The 20873-nt window shown below is 43.3% G+C and overlaps 1 protein-coding gene across 1 annotated transcript; it reads left to right on the forward strand.

Moving 5' to 3' along the window:
- Positions 1-10649: 10649 nt before the first annotated feature.
- Positions 10650-18869, forward strand: LOC144672324 (putative G-protein coupled receptor 139). The gene is made up of 2 exons (XM_078534177.1): positions 10650-10713; positions 17842-18869. Exons 1-2 carry the CDS (start codon positions 10650-10652, stop codon positions 18867-18869), a joined length of 1092 nt encoding a protein of 363 aa, XP_078390303.1.
- The last annotated feature ends 2004 nt before the right edge of the window (positions 18870-20873 follow it).

Below are 20873 nucleotides of genomic sequence, written 5' to 3' on the forward strand. Positions count from 1 at the left end.
CTAAAACTCATATCACAGAATCACAGAATGTTAGCGGCATAGATGGAGGTCATTGGACCCATGGTGTCTCCATCGTCTCTCCAAATGAGCATTAGAGCCTAGTGTCATTGTCCTGCCTTTTCCCCGTGTCCCTTCATATTGTTTTCATTCAAATAAACATCTACAGCCCTCTTGAATGCCTCGATTGCACGTACCTCCACAAACCATCCAGGCAGTGGATTGCAGATGCAAACGAATTACATCTTACAAAATACCAATATGAATAATGTAGTATATTCAAATTAAATCCTTTGAAATGTAAATACGTTCAAAATTTCGAAATTGTTAAAAATTAAAGCCTCTTATCAACAAAAACAGAAAAAGACTTTTACACAAATCAGGAAACTATTAAGTGGAAGCCCTAATACAGCTTGCATCATATCTGTTTGCACCTCACATGAAGCTAAAAATGTAAAACTGTTTCATTCGTGGTTTTTGGAAAGCAACAGTATCGACGATGTCCTCAAATGGTGAGACACCACGTTTATCACTTTCGATGCAAATAATGCTTAGGACATTTCGCTTGCCTTGCAAGAAACTTTACTCAAATCCATGAAACTTTGTCCTGTGGAGCTGTGTAGAATCCCTCAAGTGAGATTTTTCACGAACGTGTGTCATCCTTAGAAAGATACTTTCCTTTCAATGTTTCTAAACACATTGAACTCTTGTATTTCCAGAAGTACGTATTCACGGATATAGATATTTACCTTGTGTCAAAAGGCCAATAAGCCCATGTACGAACCGAACAGGGGCACAAATGATGCTGCCTTGCAGCTCCGGCCAGCAGGCTGCTGGCTATTTGTTGGTTTCTTGGGGCTTCTTGAGGCTAAGATTCCTGGATGGACGCTTGTTTCGGGGTGATCAAGTTATTGCAGAGACAAAGAACATCAGAAGATTGTTGTTCGAATAAACACGTGCTATTTACTTACAAACTAAACCCTGCAGCTACATTTGTTTGACAAACAACATAAAACTCTGTCTTTACTCATCAGTGACTACCTCCCACTTAGATTTCCGAGGCGCCATTGTGCTATTGGACATCAAGATCATGTTCCCTTAAATTAAAATACATGCCTGAAATGTCTATTACGCATCAGGTTACTACATCCCTCCTCATTTACTCCAAAATACACTTTACATTGTTTTATTAAATCAGGTTATTGACACAGTTCAATTATTTACAAAGCCAGTTTCGCTGGTGGGTGCTGTAGTTTCCTTATGCTTGTAGAACGCCTCAGCACCAAAGCTTCTGAAGTTTGCTTTGGATTCTCCCTCCATGAAGTCGCCTGAGCATCTGATTCGACAGCAGCTATCTGTAAATTTGTTTCTTCGACTCTTTCGGGTACTGTCGGTCCTTCAAATACGCTTGTCCTTGGTTGAGTTATTTCAACAGAAAATGTTGATTCAGCCTCGAACGCAAGTCACTTCTGGATATTTGGTTTCTCCACTTCTTATTTGATCAACATGTATTCTTATTATTCAATCTTCGACTTTCACTTTGGAGGAAAGGGATCTCATTACAGCACTTAGTTCACCGAACAACCATGCTGTTGTTTTCTAATTGTTTTCAGAGAAACCTTCTGTCCTACATTAAATGTTTTGCCCCAACTGTGACAATCATGTCCCATTTTATGATTTTCCTTCCTTCCTTTTGGCTCCGTCCCCCTATCACCTCCACCCAAGCCCCCAACTTTGGCACAATTAGGCTCAGTCTCGATTGGAGACGGCAATTCATCAACAATTCAGCAGGTGTGACACCTCTTATAGAATAAAAATGGGTCTTATTTAGTCACGACCGAATCTACAGACAATTTCTTCGAATCAGATTTGAACGCCTGAAATGCTCCCTCGGCGAGTACATTTGAAGAAAGGGTGGAATGAAGATGTCTTCGCATGAACAATACCATTGAGGCTTTTAAAACAGTCAAATTCAGCACTTGTGAATACTGTTCTGTTATCTGACAACAGCACTTCAGTTAATCCATTTATAGTGAAGCTTTATCGTATTGTGTCTATTGTCGCTGAGGATGTGCACGACATTACTTCGTAAATGTCCATCAATTTGGAATGAACATCTATCAGAAGGCAAAACAATGTTCCCAGAAAATGTCCCACATCGTCGATGTGCACTCTTACCCATCATCTTCCTGGTCATTCCCAGTGGTGCAAGGGAGCTGTTTCACGTAATTTTTCTGCTTGCTGACATGGCTTACTACTTCTCACTAGGTTTTCTATTCTTCCATCCATTACCTCAACCACACACACCTACCTGCAATGGGCTTAATTTTGGAAACTCCTGGACATACACTGTGAATTTCAGAGAAAAATGGTGTTGGTCCTTTTGGAGACACAATCGCATGATTCCCCCCACAATCAAGTACCTTATTGGCTGCCAATCCCGTATCTTCTCTGGAAATAAAGTTCAATTTCATTGCATTATTGCGGTTGTGACCAATAATAAAGGACTTGGTTTCTGATCTTGAAAAAAAAACTGTGCCTCCGCTCGCCAAATCTTTAATTTGTTTGGCAGATGTAGGTGATGAGTCCAGGAAGTTCAATAACAAGACGCAGTCCTGAGGAATTGGAACATTCCTGACTTTTACTTGCAAGGGTAAACGATTGAGTGCACCTGCATTTGAGATTTGACTGCAAGGTCTATGAGTAAAAGGCTGTTATTTCGCTGCTAAGATCAGAACCCATCTTTGTACTGTTGCTGAGGCTATAGGGGGTATAGACTTATTTTAAACAAATAGACCTAATAATGGTTTGTGGCCCGTCATGATAGTAAAATTACAACCCTGCACATATTGATGGAATATTTGAACACCGAAAGTGATCACCAGGCAGTTTTTTTCAATTTCAGGGAAGTCTTTGTCTGCTTTAGTAAGTGTTCTCAGCACAAAAATAATAGGCCGTTCTGATCCATAATCAATTCATTGGGAACGCACTGCTCCTGAAACATAACATGATGTGTCGAACGTTAATTTCAATTCTTCCTTTGCATCAGAATGTAATGGAAGTTTTGATGGTTATCGCAACTTTTTTTTTAACCTTTGTGAAAAATTCCCCTTGGGGCGTTTGCCATGACCATCTTTGATTTTTCATGAGCAAGTGACACATTTCGGTCGGATAAATTAGCCAAGAAACGTCCATAGTAATTCATCATCAACAAGAATGATTTCATTTCGAATCTGTCCTTTGGTTCTGAGGCTTCATTGAAAGCTTCCACTTTTTCTTCAATTGGATGTAAGTCTTGTGAATCGACCTAGTGGCCGAGGTAAATTACTTATTTTGCCTGGAATGTGCGTTTTTCCTTTCTCAATCTCACTCCAACCTGCAAAATTCGTTTCAGAACTCCTTCCCAATTTATCAACTTGGCCTTTTCTGTGAGGCCAGTCACGAAAACGCCATCCAAATTAACGACAACTTGGGACAATCGTTTTAATAATCTTTTCTTGGTTATTTGTATTATGGCAGAAGCAGAAGGTAAACAAAGTGTTAAACGAGTTTATTGTCACGATTCAAGGGGGAAAGTGCGCTGCAGTATCGAGTCCCAATACTCGCCGAACAGTGACACATGTGGAAAGATTCACTGGACCACCAGGTTGTCCCAATTCTATCTAATAGTAAAATGTAGGTTAAACGAATACGATCATCATGTTTGTGCACTTAACAGGTAAATAACTGTTCAGTAGACAAATTCTCCTTAACTAGTGGCAAAAAGGAGAATTATGAACAGCTAACTATCAACTACATAACTTAAACTCAACCCCTTTTTAAACTCTAACACAAACACAATACACACACAAATTGGATTCTAAGGGTGAAATAAAACAATTCAATAGCACCGATCTGGATTTCAGGATTAAATTGATTGACTTTGATTGCTTTCTTCCGAATGTCATGCAGATTGTTGTGGCTGACAGGAGGTGGTCTCCTGACACATGCAGTCTTTGGTTCTCTGATTAAAATTCGATTTAAATATCGCAGCTGGTGATTTTTCCCCTCTTCCTCCTGACAAGGGTCCGTCAATGAAATTACGATACATCGATGTGAGAAATAGCCAGCAGCTACTCTGGCAGGATTACTGTAGTCTTACAAAACACAGAAGAGACAGGTTTCCGGTTTATCCTCTTTTCAGGCTGGAGCTGATCTACTGCACTATCATCAAACAGAACCTGGCCACCTGGTCAGGAGCCAATCAAAACGCCATCGCTCGGCAGTTCCCTCTTAAAGCAGGTCTGAGTTCGAACACCATTCCATCCCACATGGCACATATTGTTACAGGAAATAGCAGCATTGTAGAAATTCATTTTCCTGCTCCAGTGAACGTCACGTTTAAACTGAAACCATGGTATTTTTTTAAAGCCACAGTTAAATATTTAAACCACTGTTCAAAAAGAAAAATATTTACATGCTGCCATCCTGAAAAATATGAGACGCCATTTATGAAATACGTTTCATCACAGGGCATGTGATACATAGACAACAGAGAGAGGACTGGCACTTATTCATCCAGGCTTCCCCCTTGTACAATCTGAAGTATTAACATATTTCAATAATTTACCCCCTGGGACAATTCATCCACAATCACATTATCTGTACCAGCAAAGTGAACAACCTTTACATTGAGTGGTCGAAACAATAGAATCCATCTAAAGAGTCTCGCATTTCGTGTTTTAAGATTCTCAATGAACGCCAGCGGATTAGGATCAGTTTAGGCCAATGTTTCTTCGTTATCATCCTGCTTTTCCCTGTCCTTTATCTATGGTGCTTTGATCGTCTTTGCTTCGACTTCTATACCTTTCCTTGCTTTGGGACTTTGCTCTACTTCTTTTCTTGATCTTTAATCTTGACCTGTTCCACGTCATTACTTCTGGATTTAGTTCAGTTTCCTTTGCATTTTGTTCCCTGCCTCCTCTTCTTGAGTTGGCACGTGTTTTTCCACTTTTTTTACTTTTTGTTTTACCCTATCTTTACTTCTAGTTTTGTTACTTTCCCCTCCATCTTTGTTTTTAATCTGTTCGCAGTCTTGATTTCTACTATTTGATTTGGCATTTTTTATCTCTCTCTCTGCTTTTACACATACAATTTTAATTTCTGGATGAGATTGAGACCCTGGAGCCTCTCAGACACACAGTGTTTGGCCAGTGGACAAAACTGTAAACTCCCTGGCTGTTAATATCTAGGGCACTTGGACGTTTTGTGAGAGGGAAGACAACTGGAACCTGAGCAATGATGCCACAGACCATGGGTATTAAATACATTTTCACTTTGCAGATATATCATTTATTCTAATTGTCTTTCGTTTCGTAAATTAGGTGTTTCTTTCAGTTGAGTGTTGCAGCGCGAAGTGGATTGAAACTGCACCGAATGCAGGGAGAAGTAGATGGAAACTGCACCGTCTCTGGGGCAAAGTGGATACAAACTGCATTACCCGCGGGGAACTGATGACACAAACTGCACTGGCTGCAGGTGAAAGTAAATTTACACTCCACGAACTGTTGGGTAAACTGGATACCAAATGCACCGACTGTGGGGTAAAATGGACGCAAATTGCACCGATTCTGGGACAAATTTGGCACAAACTGCACCGACTGTTGGTAAAATTGGACATAGACTGCACCGATTGTGAGTAAAAATGGATACAAACTGCACTGGCTGCAGGTGAAAGTGGATAGAAACTGCACAGACTGCGGGGAATAGTGGATTTAATTTGAACTGATTGTGGGGTAAAGTGGACACAAACTGCACCAACTGCGGGGCAAAGTGGGCACAAACTGCGCCGGCTGGGGGGCAAAGTGGGCACACACTGCGCTGGCTGGGGGGCAAAGTGGGCATAACCTATGCCAACTGTGGGCAAAGTGGGCACAGACATAACCGACTGGGTCAAAGTGGGCACAAACTGCGCTGGCTGGGGTGCAAAATAGAGGGAGATAGAGAGAGATGGGCAGAGATAATGAGAGAGTGAAAGAGAGAGAAGGGGGGATGAAGTGTGTATGATATAGGGCGAGAGCGAAAGTGAAAGAGAGAGAGATGACACAAAGCTTGGCCGGGTGTTTAACAGTGAGGTTGAATGTCTTCGGCTACAGGAAAAAAATAGATGGGATGGTCAAATGGGCAGATAAGTGGCAGATGGAATTAAAACTGACAATTGTGAGGTGATACACTTTGGAAGGAGTAATTTGACAAGGAATCATTCAATGAACGCCATAACACTCGGAATTTCTGAGGAACAAAGGGAACTTGGCATGTGTGTCCATCGATACCTGAAGGCGGAGGGATATGTTAGAGGGGTGGTGAAAAGGCATATGGGACACTTGCCTTTATCAATCGAGGTGTAGATTTCAAAAGTAGGGAGGTCATGTTGGAGTTGCATAGAACCTTGGTGAGGCCACATTTGGAGTACTGTGGTACTGTGTGCAGTTCTGATCGGCACATTATAGGAAGGATGTGATCGCACAGGAGGGGGTGCAGAGGAGATTCACCAGGATGTTGCCTGGGATGAAACATTTAATATATGAAGAGATGTTGGAGGCGCTTGCGTTGTTTTCGTTGGAGCAGAGAAGACTGAGGGGCCACCTGAACGACGTGTACCCGATTATGAGGGGCATGGACAGGGTGGATAGAAAGCAGCTGATACCCTTAGTTGAAGGGTCAGTCACAAGCGGGCATAGGTTCAAGGTGAGGGGCAGGATGTTTAGGGGGGATGTGAGGAAAAACCTTTTTTTCACAGAGGGTGGTGACGGTCCGGAATGCACTGCCTGGGTGGGTGGTGTAGGCGGATTGCCTCACATCCTTTAAAAAGTACGTGGATGAACATTTGGCGCGTCATAACATTCAACCCCATGGGCCAAGTGCTGGCAAATGGGGTAAGGTAGGTAGTTCACCTGTTTTTTTCACGTTTCGGTGCTGACTCGATGGGCCGAATGGCCTCTTCTGCACTGTGATTCTATGTTTCTGTGATTCTGAGAGAGTGAGAGAGAGAGATATTAACGAGAATGAGAGAGGAGGAATTGCCCTGAGAGATGGAGACAGAGGGAGGAGGAGAGATTGAGACTTGGAGACACAGCAAGGCAGGTCGAGAAATGGAGAGAGAGATCGAGATGGATAGAGGCATAGAAAGAGACAAAGTTAGGCACATGTTGTGAGAGAGAGCCTGAGAGAGAATGAGGCAGAGAGAGAACGTGAGGGATAGACACAGAAAGAGAGAGAGTTGGAGAGAGAGAGATCGAGAGAAAGTGAAAGAGAGAAAGATAGGGAAGGGGAGAGGAAGAGACAAACAGACAGGCAGAGGCAGAGAAGGCAGCAAAGAGAAAGACACTGAAATAGTGAAAGGAAAGATTAGCAAACGAGAAAGAGAAATAAAGCGAGATTGGAAGAGGGAAAAAGAACAGAGAGACAAAGTGAGAGAAACACTGAGAAGGAGGGCGAGAGACTGAGGCAGAGAGAGAGAGAGACATAGATGCGCAGAAGGGAGATAGGGAGAAAGAGAGGGAGAGAGAGACATAGAGAGAGTAAAGAGTAAGAGGAAGAGACAGCAAGAGTCATAGAGCGAGAGGGAAAGAGTGAGAGATAGAGACAGGGTGAGAGAGGCACAGAGAGAGAGAGTGAGACAGAGACAGAGAGAGTGAGAGAGAGATAAATTGGGAGAGACAGACAGACAAACAGAGAGAGTGTGCGAGAGGGGAGAGAGACTGCCAGAGAGAGAGGGAGAGAGAGAGAGAGAGAGAAGGCAGTGAACCAAAAAGACAACGATAGATAGATAAATAGATAGATTGGATGACAGGTGGGCAGGCAGGAAGGCAGATGGACAGGCATACAGACAGGTAGGCAGATACACAAATAGACAGAGAGATAGATAGACAGGTAAATATGTAGATAGTTAGATAGATAGACAGACAGATAGTTAGACTGAAGTCTGAATGTCAGTTTAAGGGAAAGGAACTGAGAAGGAGAACAAGAAAGGCAGAAAGACAAACAGAGGTACACGCAGAGATTGAAAGAGACGGAGAAACGTGAGAGAGAGAGAGAGAGAGAGAGGGAGACGCAACGACACACGCACATGGCCACACATGCACTCTCAATGTGTCTGTGTGTAAGAGAGGGAGAAAGAGAGAAATGAAGAGAACGAGTCAAATAGAATTTTCGGTTGTGAGAGGCAGAGAACACAGAGAGAGCAACACGTACACGCACAAACGGAGATAAACACACAAAAAGTGAGAGAGAGGTCTAAGAGAGAGATGGCGATCGAAAAGGAGAAAAAACTTAGAGTTGGTGGGAGAGAAAGAGAGGGAGAGGCATGGAGAGAGAAAGACAGAGTGAATGAGAGATTGGAGGATGGAGAAGTAGAGAGGCAGAGTGTGTGACATGCAGTGAGAGAGATTGAGAGAGTGAGAGAGATGGATAGAGACAGTGAGAGAAAGAGAATAGAGAGAGATGCGTAAATGCATTGAGTGGAGGAGACAGAGGGAGATGGATGGAATGAGATTTAGAGACACAGCGAGAGGGATAGAGAGAGAGGGAGTGAGAGAGGGGGAGAGAGATAGGGAGGCAGAGAGAAACGTTGAAAAAGGGGGTCAGGGAAATGAGCGAGAGAGGCATAGAGAGTGACAGGGTTAGACACAAAGTGTGAGAGCTAGACAGAGAGAGAGAGAGAGAGACAGACAGAAAGAATGAGACAGAGAGACAGAGTGAGACATAGACTGCTAGAAAGAGAGAGAGAGAGAAAGGGAAGTTTCGGGCGTGAGAGACAGGGAAACATGCACACACACACACGTCAACACTGACACGGAAATGGGGACAGGGCTGCGAGAGACAGGTCAGTCGAAAGGAGAGAGTTGATGGGAGAGAAAGAGAGAGTGAGGCAGAGAGAGAGAGAGGGAGAGAGGCAGATAAATTGAGGAAGTAAGAGGAGGAGAGAGAGAGAGAGTGTGTTACATAGAGCGGGAGGAAAAGAGAAAGCGAGGGAGTCATAGGGAAGAGGAGAGAATGAGTGTTAGATAAATAGCGGGAGAGACCCAGAGAGACAGAAAGAGAGAGACATTGAAAAATAGATGGAAGAGAAAAGAGAGAGAGGCAAAGAGAGAGACAGAGTGAGACACGGTGTGAGGGAGAGAGAGAGAGAGAAAGAGAGGGAGAGAGAGAGAGAGAGAGGGAGAGATAAAGTAACAGAAAAAAAAGAAAGGGGTAAGAGAGAGGAATGGACAAACACACAAGTAGAGGCAACAAAGAGGCAGAGAGAGGGAGAGAGGCAATGAAACAGACAAAGGAAAATTTAGCAAGGGAGGAAGAGAGAGAAGGCGTAAGTGAAAGAGGGAAAGAGAACAGAGAGACAAAGAGAGAGTGACTGAGAAGGAGGGCGAGAGGATGAGGCAGAGCAAGAGACAGGGATTGGCACGCAGAGGGAGAGATAGAGAGAAAGAGGCGGATAGAGAGACAGAGAGAGTAAAGAGGAAGAGAAAGAGACAGCAACTGTTACAGCGAGAAGGGAAATGTGAGAGATGCATACACAGCGAGAGAGGTACAGACAGAGAGAGAGAGTCTGAAAAAAAGAGAAAGTTAGCGAGAGAGGTGGAGAGAGGCAGAGACAGATAGAGTGACAGAGACAGAGACAGAGAGAGAGGCATAGGGAGAGAGAGGGAAAGAGAGAAATAAAAATTCGGAGAGAGATAGATAGTTAGCTAGCCGGACAGACAGACAGAGGGAAACAAAAGGACAGAGAGTCAGCGAGAGCGATAGAGAGAGAGAGAGAGAGAGAGTGGGGCAGAAAAAGAGAGTGGGGAAGTGAGATGGAAGAAAAAGACACAGGGTGAGCGAGAGCCAGAGAGAGAGAAAAAGAGAAGAAGAACAAGGTAATGGGAGAGACAGTGAGTGTAAAAACCAGAGAGAGAGATAAAGAGTTCACGAGCTACAGGGGAGGAAAGGGAGAGACACAGCAAAAGGGAGTGAGTGAGATGTGCACGGAGAAAAGAGGGACAGGTAGCGGGGGGAGGGAGAGAGAGAGAGAGAGAGAGATTGATAGTGAGATAGATTCGCATTTGATTGTGGTGTGGAATCAGTTTTTCCGGGATTTTGAATACATCCAGATATTTTGTTCGTTGAATATTTTAATAAATTGTCATCCTTAACCCACTGTAATCGCACAACTGAATGTCCACAGTTAAGAGGACAGTTACCCCACATGGTGTAATAGAACAGAGGCACTCGAAGGCTTGGAATTTAAACAATATATGGTACCAGTCAAGGATCGGATATCACTGAAACTATAGGAGATCTATATGAGGGACTGATGGTGATTGAGTGGACAACATATTATCCAGGTGAATACAGCTCTTGTTCTTTTTATTAGTTAATTAATTTGATAAGTAGAGTCCAGTCCTTGGATCCTGTGAGCTCCATTTAAAAATAAACATTTTGTATCAATAAACTCAAAGTCATTATCTGTTTGTTCATATATTTTAAAAAACAATTTGAACAATGTTGCAATTTCAACATCCCTGAGGTGATCCCGCAGGGTATAAATTAAAGGCTTTGGGAATGTATCACCTCAGTGTTTAAGGCAGATATTACCAGCAGCACAAAGGGGCACATCACTTCGCACTGAAACAATGCTATCAATTAAAGTGGCTGAGAAAATATTCCACACAATCCTTGCTGTTATCGGTGTTCCTGGTGAGTGACCAAAGCTACTGAAGTTGTGTAAATCTGTATGTGAGCGGCTCTCTCATTTTAAACTGTGACTGAAAATATTACATTCTGATCTGTTGCTCACTGTCACAGACACACTGAATCAGCGATATAATTTGCTGAATTAAAATGTCTTGAATGTCTCTGCGGCTTTATTCAATTTTGTCAAATGAAAACAAACCTTTGATTGTAACTAGCAGGCTCTCTGATGAATTATGTCCTAGTATTCAGTGGAAAATTGTGTAATGTTAAAATAGACCTTAGTGAAGGCAAAATCTCTGAAGGAATGTTCAGTGGGAGTCAGAGGAAAATCACCCTGAGTGTGGGTCATTAATCAGAGTGGAATACCTGGCCCCAATCACCACTCTGTCACGGACTGGGCCTGTTCGTGTCAAAATGTCCTAAGTGTGTGTTAGTAACCAGATTGGAAAACCTCACTCCAGTGACCATATGTTTCTGGGTCTATCTGTTAATGTCTGTTTCTATTAAGTGTGTGTCAGTAACCAGAGTGGAATACCTGACTCCAGTCACCAATCTTTCACTGACTTTATCTGTTCATGTCAACTTGTCCTAAGTGTGGGCTAGTAACCACAGTGTAATACATGACTACAGTCACCAATCTTTCAATTACTGTATCTGATAGTGTCAAATTTTCCCAAGTGTGGGTCAGTAACCAGAGTGGTATACCTGTCACCCGTGAACATGTATTACTGGCTGTATCTGTCAGTGTAGAATTTTACTGAGTGTGGGTCATTAATCAGAGTGGAATAACTGGCACCAGCCACCACTCTTTCACTCACTGCATCTGTTAGTGTCAAATTGTAGAAAGTGTGGGTTAGTAAAAAGAGTGGAATAACTGACTGCAGTCAACATTTATTTATGGTTATATCTGGCAGTGCAGAATTGCATTGAGTTAGGCCAGTAACCAGAGTGGAATACCTGCTTCAAGTGATAATGCATGACTAGGAACATTTGTCGGTGTCGAATTGAACTGATGTGGGTCAGCATCCGCACTGAAAGGATTCGTTTCGATTTGGAAATCATGTCTGTTTTTATTGATGAACTGTCTTTCCATTCCTTGGAGCTCTCTCTGCGTTTTACGTTCTGTATAGTGTGACAACAAGAAGTGTTTTGATGTTGGTTGAAGATATTTGGTAGTGAGTGTATGAAGTTAAATGTCTGGATTTAGCTCCATTTTCTATTGAGCTGCTTCAACAGAAATAGATGTCAACCCGTTCCTGACATTGAAGCAATCCGCCAGCACTCTTACAGTGGTCCAATGTTCTTTTTGATTGTTTTATAAGGCCAGAAGAGATCGGAGCAGTTGAAGGTCATTCCGCCCATGGAGTCAGCTCAGCCATTCAGTGAGATCATTGCTGATCTGACCATCGTTTCCTCCACAATCCTACCTTTTACCCATAACCCTTGATTCTCTGACTGATTAAAAATCTGTCGAGCTTAGCCTTGAATATATTTAACGACTCATCATCTACAGCCCTCAAGGGGAACTAATTCCACAGATACACTAATTTCTGAGAGAAGAAATTGCACCTAATCTCTGCATTAAATTGGTGAACGCTTTCTCTGAGATGATGCCCACTCGTCCTGAATCCCCCCACAAGGCGAAACAGCTTCTCAACATGTACTGTGTCAAGCCCCCTCGAAATCTTATATGTTTCAATAAGGCCCACTCTCATTCTTTTCAACTCCAATGAGTACAGGCCCAATCTAATCAATCTCCCCACCTGAAAAAAGTCCCTCCACATCCGGCACCAGCCTATTGAACCTTCTGTGGGCTGCCTCCAATTCCAGCATATCTTTCCACAAATAAAGGGACCAGAATTGTTGACATTATTATTAGCGAGTGCCTTGTATATTTCTAGCATGACTTTCCCATTTTTATAATCGAATCCCGTTGAAATTAAAGCCAATATTTCATTTCCCTTCCCTATCAACTGCTGAAATTACCGTTTTCATATTCATGTACACGGGCTCCCAAATCCCTCTCTGCTGCAGCTTTCTGAAAGTTTCTCCATTTATGTAATATTGAACTCCTCTATTCTTCCTGCCAACGTGCATAAACCCATAGTTTCCGATATTATATGGCATCTGCCAAGTTTTACCAAATCACTTAACATTTCTATATGCCCCTGTAGGCCCTTTCAGTCTTCCTCACCACTTGCCTTCGCACCAATATCTGTGATAACTGGGAATTTGGCGATAGTAGATTCACTTCCATCATATAAGCCATTGATATATATTGTAAGTAACTGTGGTCCCAGCACTGATTCCTGTGGCGCTCCACGACTTACAGTTTACCATTCTGAAAATGCCCCCCTTATCTCAGCACTCTGTCTTCTATTAGTTAGCAAATCCTCTATCCATGCTAGTGCACTACCCCAAGACCATGAGCTCTTATCTTATTAAGCAGCCGTGTGTATGGTACCTTATTGAACGCCTTTTTGGAAACACAAGAATATTGCATATCCTGTTTCCCCTTTATCCATTCTGCTTTTTACTTCCTCAAATAATTCTAATAAATTTGCCAGTCACGATTTCCCCATCATCAAACCATGTTAACTCTGCTTGATTATATTATGTATTTTAAATGCTTGGCTATCACATTCCTTGTCATAGACTCTAACGTTTTCCCAATAGTGCATGTTAAGCTATTTGGCCTATAGTTACCTGACCTTATTCCCTCCCTCCCTTTTTGAAAAAGGTTGTTACTTTGGCAGATTTCCAATCTTCTGAGTCTTTTCCAGAATCAAACGATTATTGGAAGGTAACTGTCAGTGCATCCATTATTTGTGCAGATACTTCCTTTAATATCCTAGGTTGCAACCCATCAGGGATTTATCGGTTTTTAGCTCCATTAGTTTCTTGATCACTTTTTCTCCAGTGATAGTTATTTCTTTATTCCCTTCCCCCATTTCCCCCCTGATTATTTAGTATTTTTGGAATGTGATTGATGTCGTCTACCATGAAGACTGATGCAAAGCATTATTTCAACTCCTCTGCCATTTCCTGTTTCCCCATTCTCATTTTCGCAGACTCGTTCTCTAAGAGGCATTAGTTCACTTAAGACTATCTCTTCATTTTTTTCTTATATTTAAAGCATCTGGTACGTAACCTTTTTATAAGACCTGCTAGTTATCGCTCAATGTTTATTTTCTCAATCTTTAATGTATTTTTGGATAACTTTTCTTCGTTTTAAAAAAAAGATCATAATTCTAGCTTGCGACTAACCTTTGCCACAATGTACATTTTTCTTTTTTCAGCTTGATTCTATATTCAACTTCTTGGGTAAACTATGGTTGATTATGTCCATCCTAGAATCCTAATTCCTCACAGGGATATATCGCTGATATGAGTCTTGAACAATTTTCTTAAACGTCTGCCATTGTTCATCAACCATCTTTTCTGTTGAATTCATTTCCCAGTCTACTCCAGCCAACTCTGCCCTCATTCCTTTGTAATTATCCGTTTGTAAGTTTAGCACAGTTGTTTCGGACCTATTTTCACTCTCAAACTGCAAACAAACTCGCTGTTTCTCTCACAGCTTCTCTCACACTCTCTCGCTCCTAATGACCCCGCTTCTCCTCTCTCACTCTGACTGCTAATGGCCCCGTTGCTCCTCTCTCTCTCTCACTGTTAATGGCCCAGCTACAACTGTCTCACTGCTAATGGCCCCGCTTCTCCTCTCTCACTCTCCTCCAGTACACTGGCTCCTCGAATGGCCAGATAATTTGAAAATAAGCGTCAGAGACATTGCACCCTCCTCCTGTACCTCATATTACAACCGGGGTTACATCTCATCTGGGCCTGTGAATTTATCCACTTTCAAGTAAAAACCACTAATACGTCCACCCATTCAAAGCTAGTTTGTTCAAGTATATCACACGTCCCCCTCCCTGATTTCAACACCTACATCATCGTTCTCCACAGTCATCACAGATGAAGAGTAAACGTTCATAACCTCACCTTTGTCCTTCAGTTACAGCACAATCTGCCACTTTGTTCCCTGATGGGTCCCACTCTTTCCCTGGTTATCCTCATGCCCTCAATATATTTATAAAATGCCTTGGGTTTTGCTTTACCTTTCTGGCTAGTGTTTCGTAATGTCTCCTGTTAGCTCTCCTAACTACTTGTTAATAACCACACCCCTCCCCCACCACGCACTTTTGATGCTTCTCCAGCGTTTCCGCGCTGTTTTAAACCCTATGTATCTGCCATCAGTCACTTTTATTTTTCCTTATCCAATCCTCTCTATCCCTTGACAACCAGTATCCCCTGGAATTGTTTGTCCTACCCCTCACCTCTACGGGAACATGTTGGCCCTGAACTCTCACCATTTCCTTTCTGAATGACTACCGCAGGCCTTTTGTAGCCTTTCCTACAATTAGCTGCTCCCAGTCCACTTTGGCCACATCCTGTCATAAAATATTGTAGTCGGCCTACCCCAATTTCAGCACCTTTAATTACAAGCCATCTTTGTCATTTTCAATAACTACCTTAAAACCGCAAGAACTATGGTCTATTTCCACGAAATGCTTTCCCCCCTGACCCTAATACCACTTTCCTGGCTTCATTCCCTAAGATTAGGTCCAGTGCCGCCCCTTCTCTCGTAGGGCTTTAGGGTTGCCTCAAAAAGCTCTCTTTCAAGCACTTTAAGAATTCTACCACACCGAAGCCTCTCACACTAAGACTATCCAAGTTAATATTGGTGAATTGAAATTTTCTACTATTATTACCCTTGTACACATCTCTGAGATTTTCCTACATATTCGCTCCTCTAGACCCCCTGACTCTTTGGAGGCATTTAGTGCACCCCCAGCAATGTGATTGCCTCCCTATTTAAGTTCTCTACAGATGGCCTCATTTGAGGAACCTTCTAATTTACCATCACTCCTTTTGGCATTAATTTCCTTATTCATCAATCGTGCAATGCCAACTTCCATTTAGAACCCCCACCACCAAGTCGCCCTCAGCCTCCTGTCATGCCTGAACATTCTATACCGTGGAACATTGGGCTGCCAGTCCTGCCCTGCCACCAACCATATCTCCGTGATAGCAGCAATATCATATTCCCATGTGTTAATCAGCACCCTCAATTCATCTGCCCTACATTTAAGACTCATTTCATTACAATAGCAGCGAACCAGCCTTGCATTATTCCCCTGTGCCTTAACAGGTCTACGTTTGCTCTGTCTTCCAGACTCACTTAGCTTCTCTTCTATATTAGGCTGTGCACCACCCTCTACTGTACGTTCAGTCATTATTACATAAAAATACCGAATTAGTTTTACCCTCCCCCCAAACCCCACCCCAACATCACAAGCAAACCTCCCCACAAAGATGTTGCTCCTGTGCCAGTTCAGGTGCAACCTGTCCGACGTGAACAGGTGCCAATTCGTTAGAAACATACCTTGATCATGGAACCAGAAGGCCTCCCACACGCAACATTTCTTCAGCCACGCATTCATCTTCTCTATCCTCATATTGCTACACTCACTTTCACGTGGCCAGGGGGCCATTCAGATGTTGCAACCTTGGAAGTCCTACTTTTTAATCTGCTGCCTAGCTCCCTTAGTTAATTTTGCAGTACCTCATCCCTCTTTCTACCTAATTCGTTAGTACGAATGTGAACCATGACCTCTGAGTTTTCCCTCCATCTTCAGAATGCCTTGCAACTGTTCTGTAATATCCTTGACACTGCTACCAGGGAGGCAACACACCATCTGGAGTCAGGTCTACGGCTGCAGAAGCTCCTGTCTGCACCCCTCACTATTTAGTCTCCTACCACTATTGCTGTTGGACTCTTACCCCTCCCCACTTGTGCAGCTGAGAAACCCTCAGTGCCTGGAATTTGACTCTGGTTGCACTCTCCAGTGGAACATTAACCCTTATCATTTTCCAAAACAGATAAACAGGGTTTCCGCATTACCTGCCTGGTGCTTTCCGCATTACATACCTGTGGCTTTCCTCATTACATGCTTGCCTCCCTTCATCTGACTGGTGGTCACCCATTCCTGCACTTCCTCAAGCTGCTGAGTGACCACATCTATAAATGTTCTATCCACCTATCTCTCAGTCTCGCGGATGCACTGCTCTGTCTCCAGCTGACGCTAACGCTCTGAAACCCAATGCTCAAGCTGGTGAATCCAGTGGCACTTCCTGCAGATTTCGTCATTCAGATTGTAATGCGTGTCGAAGAATCCACATGCAAATCACATGACTGAGTCCCTTTGACATAAGTTTTCTTTTATTTTTATTACAAAAAACTGTTTCACTAAATTTAAGTAAAAAACGATTTAGCTTTTTTCTGGCAAAATAAATTCAAATGCAGTAACTGTTACCTACTGTAATGTAGTTTTAAAATGGAGAAAAAAGAAAACACCTTACTCACTAACTACAATCCAGCTCTTTCCCTTGTTCTGACATCACTCCTTTTGAATTCCAGCACCGCCCAGTGCCTGTGTGAGAACAGGCTCCCTGACAGTTAAACTCTGCAGCGCTCGTTGTACATCCGCTCCGTTCCCTCAAAGGTAAACTCCGCTATCGCTCTCTACACAGCCGCATCGCTCCGTCACAGATAAACTCCGTTATCGCTCTTGATACAGCTGCTCTGCTCCTTCAAAGGGGCATTCCGCTCCACACTTTTTACAGCCGCTCCGCTCCCTCACAGGTAAACTGCGTTATCGCTCTTTATACAGCCGCTCTGCTCCCTCACAGGTAAACTCCTGCTCGAGATGCACCCGCTCCACTCTCGCTCTTTATACAGCCGCTCCACTCCCTCACAGTTAAACTCCTGCTCTTTAAACACCCGCTCACGTCTTGCTCTTTTTTGTTGTTTCACCATTATTGTTTGTTTAATTTCACCCTATCGTTTAAATAATAAATTTAATAATAATCAACAAGTGATTGTAACTCAGCTGCTAATTTCAATCTAAAAACAAAGCTAAAAGCTGAAATACTCACCAGCCAGTCGCCTGCCTGTCCTCCTGTGACCAAACTCTGTTTTGGTGCTGAAATCCTGTGCTCCCTGTGAGGGTCAGACCCGGAGAATGTTTAATCATTAATTTCCAGGCCCTTCTCCCCTCTCTCTGATAGTTAATCTACTGGGAATTGTGATCCTGTCCCGGGGAAAGTGTGGCCTCTCCACCTGCACCACTCGCTACCTGGTGGCCATGGCAACGGCGGATCTACTGGTCATTATCACACACGTCATACTGACCAAGATCAGAAATTATTATTTCCCAGTGACTTTCCTGGACATCACTCCTGTGTGCAGTGTTCACGTTGTCCTGTTGGTTGCAGCGACGGACTGTTCTGTCTGGTTCACCGTCACTTTCTCCTTTGATCGATTTGTGGCCATTCGTTGCCAGAAGCTGAGAACAAAATATTGCACCGGGAAAACTGCAGCTGTGGTTCTAGTGACAACCGGTATCCTGCTCTGTTTAAAAAACATCTCGTGGTACTTCACATATGAAGCTTTTGTGATAATCGACAATGTACCATGGGGCTGTTTTCCAAAGCCAAGCATTTATACTGATCCCGGATGGGTTGGATTTTCCTGGTTTAAGACGGTTTTAACTCCATTGCTCCCATTCGGATTAATTCTGCTGATTAACGCTCTGACAGTCACACACATTTTAGTGGCCAGTCGAGTCCGGAAGGGACTGAGGGCTCAGAGTAAGGGAGAGAATCGCAGTGACCCAGAGATGGAGAGCAGGAGGAAGTCAATGATTTTACTCCTCACCATATCCGGCATCTTCATCCTCCTGTGGTCGGTGCATGTTATAAAATTCTTCTATATTGATGTGAGAGGTTTAGTTTACCTCACCTATCCTGAATATATATTACAACAAGTCGGATTTATGCTGCGGAGTTTAAATTGCTGCACAAACACATTTATTTATGGGGTGACTCAGTCCAAGTTCCGAGAGCAGGTCAAGAAAACGGTGAAATATCCGGTTACATCAATTATTCAATTAATGAAGAAAAAAAACCGACTGTCAGACGCCTCAGCCAATCGGAGAGTTCCGGCTGCTGACGGACAGGCGCTTCCCCCAATGAGGGAGCTCCGGATGCTGACTGACAGTAGCATCAGCCAATCAGGGATCGCCGCCGCTAACTGACAGCTGCTTCTGCCAATCAGGGCAATCATCCCCATAACTGACAGGCGCAGCAGCCAATGGAGCTGCATCAGATTTTCACCCACAGCCACCTCAGCCATTCAGGGAGAAGCGCTCGCTGAATGACAGCTACCTGAGCCAATTAAGGTGGCTTAGCGGCTGACTGACAGTCACTTCATCCAATCAGTCATCCAATTGACCCAGAGTCAGGTGGACCATTGAGGGTATTCTTCCTCTGCGCCGACATTCATCTCAACCAATCAGGGAGCAACAACTGCTCACTGACAGACAGTTCAGCCAAACAGTTCATTCCAACAGCTGACGGGCATAAGCTTCATCCAATCACGTTGATGCAACTAATGACTCACAGTTAGTTCAGCCAATCTTAGCGTTCAGTATTTGAGTAATAGCTCCTCAAACAAATGGAGAGTCCCGAAGGTGTGACGGACACCTGCCCTGCCCGATTGGAGCGTTTCAGGATGAGATTGAAAGCTCTACTATCCAATCGGATAGATGCAACAGCCCTGGAATTTCCTGGAGTAATGAAAATACCGCCTCAAAATCCGACCAATAGCCGAGCGCCTTGCTCACCTCAGCAAAACCTATCCCTGCCCACTTTGCGATTGACAGAAGCGTAAGCCAATGGCTGTGTTGCTTGCAGATCATCGGCCAATCGAAACCCGGCCCAATTGCTTCGAATCTGAAAGCGTCACCACAACCCACCGTCATGACATCATGACGCTCGATCCTGGCTGGAGGTTAGTCAATAATCCTTAAAGTTTTGGGAATTACGGCAGTGCAACTATATTTCACTGATTCTAATTAAAGCTGGAACCAAAAGGCAGAAATTCAGAGATTGAAATAGGAGGGACACAGGGAAAAGTAAGGATCAAGTTAAATAACAGAATCACAGAACTGTTAGCAAGTTGAAGACGGCCATTTGTCCCATTGTGTCTGAACCGAATCTCTCAATGAGCAACTCACCAAGCTCTATTCTCCAGCCTTCTCTCCATAACCTGCACTTTCTTCATTTTCAGATAACACTCTAATTCCCGAACGAATGCTTCTTTTCAACCTGAATCCACCAGCTCTCAGTCACTGTCTTACAGATCCAAAAAACTCGCAGTGCGAAAGCATAATATTTAATGTTATCAGTGCGTCTTTTCCTGATGACCTTAATACTGAGCTTCCTCACCCTGAGTGCTTTCACGAAAATGAATCCTTTCCCCTTGTTTAATAAGGATCACTCATGATTCTAAATAGACATATCAAATATCCTCTCAGCCTTCTCTTCTTCAAGGAAAACAATCCTAACTTAGATTCATAGAGTCATTGGTGTCATCAGCACAGAAAAAGGCCCTTTTCAGCCCATCGAACCTGCGCTGGTCAAACAAGTACTTATCTATTCTGAACCCATTGTCCAGCACCAGGCCCATAGCCTTGTATGCCATGGCATCGCAAGTGCATATACAAACATATCTTACATGTTATGAGGGTTTCTGATTCAAACACCCTTTGAGGCAGTGAGTTCCAGATGCCCAACACCCTCTGGGTGAAAAAAAATCTTCCTCACATCCCCATTAAACCTCCTGCCCCTTACCTTAAATCTATGCCCACTGGTTTTGGATCCCTCCACCCAAGGGATGAGCTCTTTCCTGTCAACCCCATATATGCACCTCATAATTCTATACACTCAGTCATGTCCCCCTTCAATCTGCTCTCCTCCAGGGAAACAAAACCCCGTCTATATAATCTCGCTTCATATCTAAAGCTCACCAGTCCAGGCAACATCCTGGTAAATCTCCTCTGCACTCTCTCTGATGGAATGACATCCTTCCCATAATGCACATTCCAGAACTGCACGCAATACTCTAGCTGTGACCTGACCAGCGTTTTATATGGTTCAAGCATAACGTCCCTGCTCTTATAATCTATGACTCATCTAATATCGGCAAGTATCCCATATGTCTTCTTAACCAGCTTATCTACATGTTCCGCTACCTGAAG

Source organism: Cetorhinus maximus, chromosome 37 (genome assembly GCF_964194155.1).
Source record: "Cetorhinus maximus chromosome 37, sCetMax3.hap1.1, whole genome shotgun sequence".
NCBI lineage: Eukaryota > Metazoa > Chordata > Chondrichthyes > Lamniformes > Cetorhinidae > Cetorhinus > Cetorhinus maximus.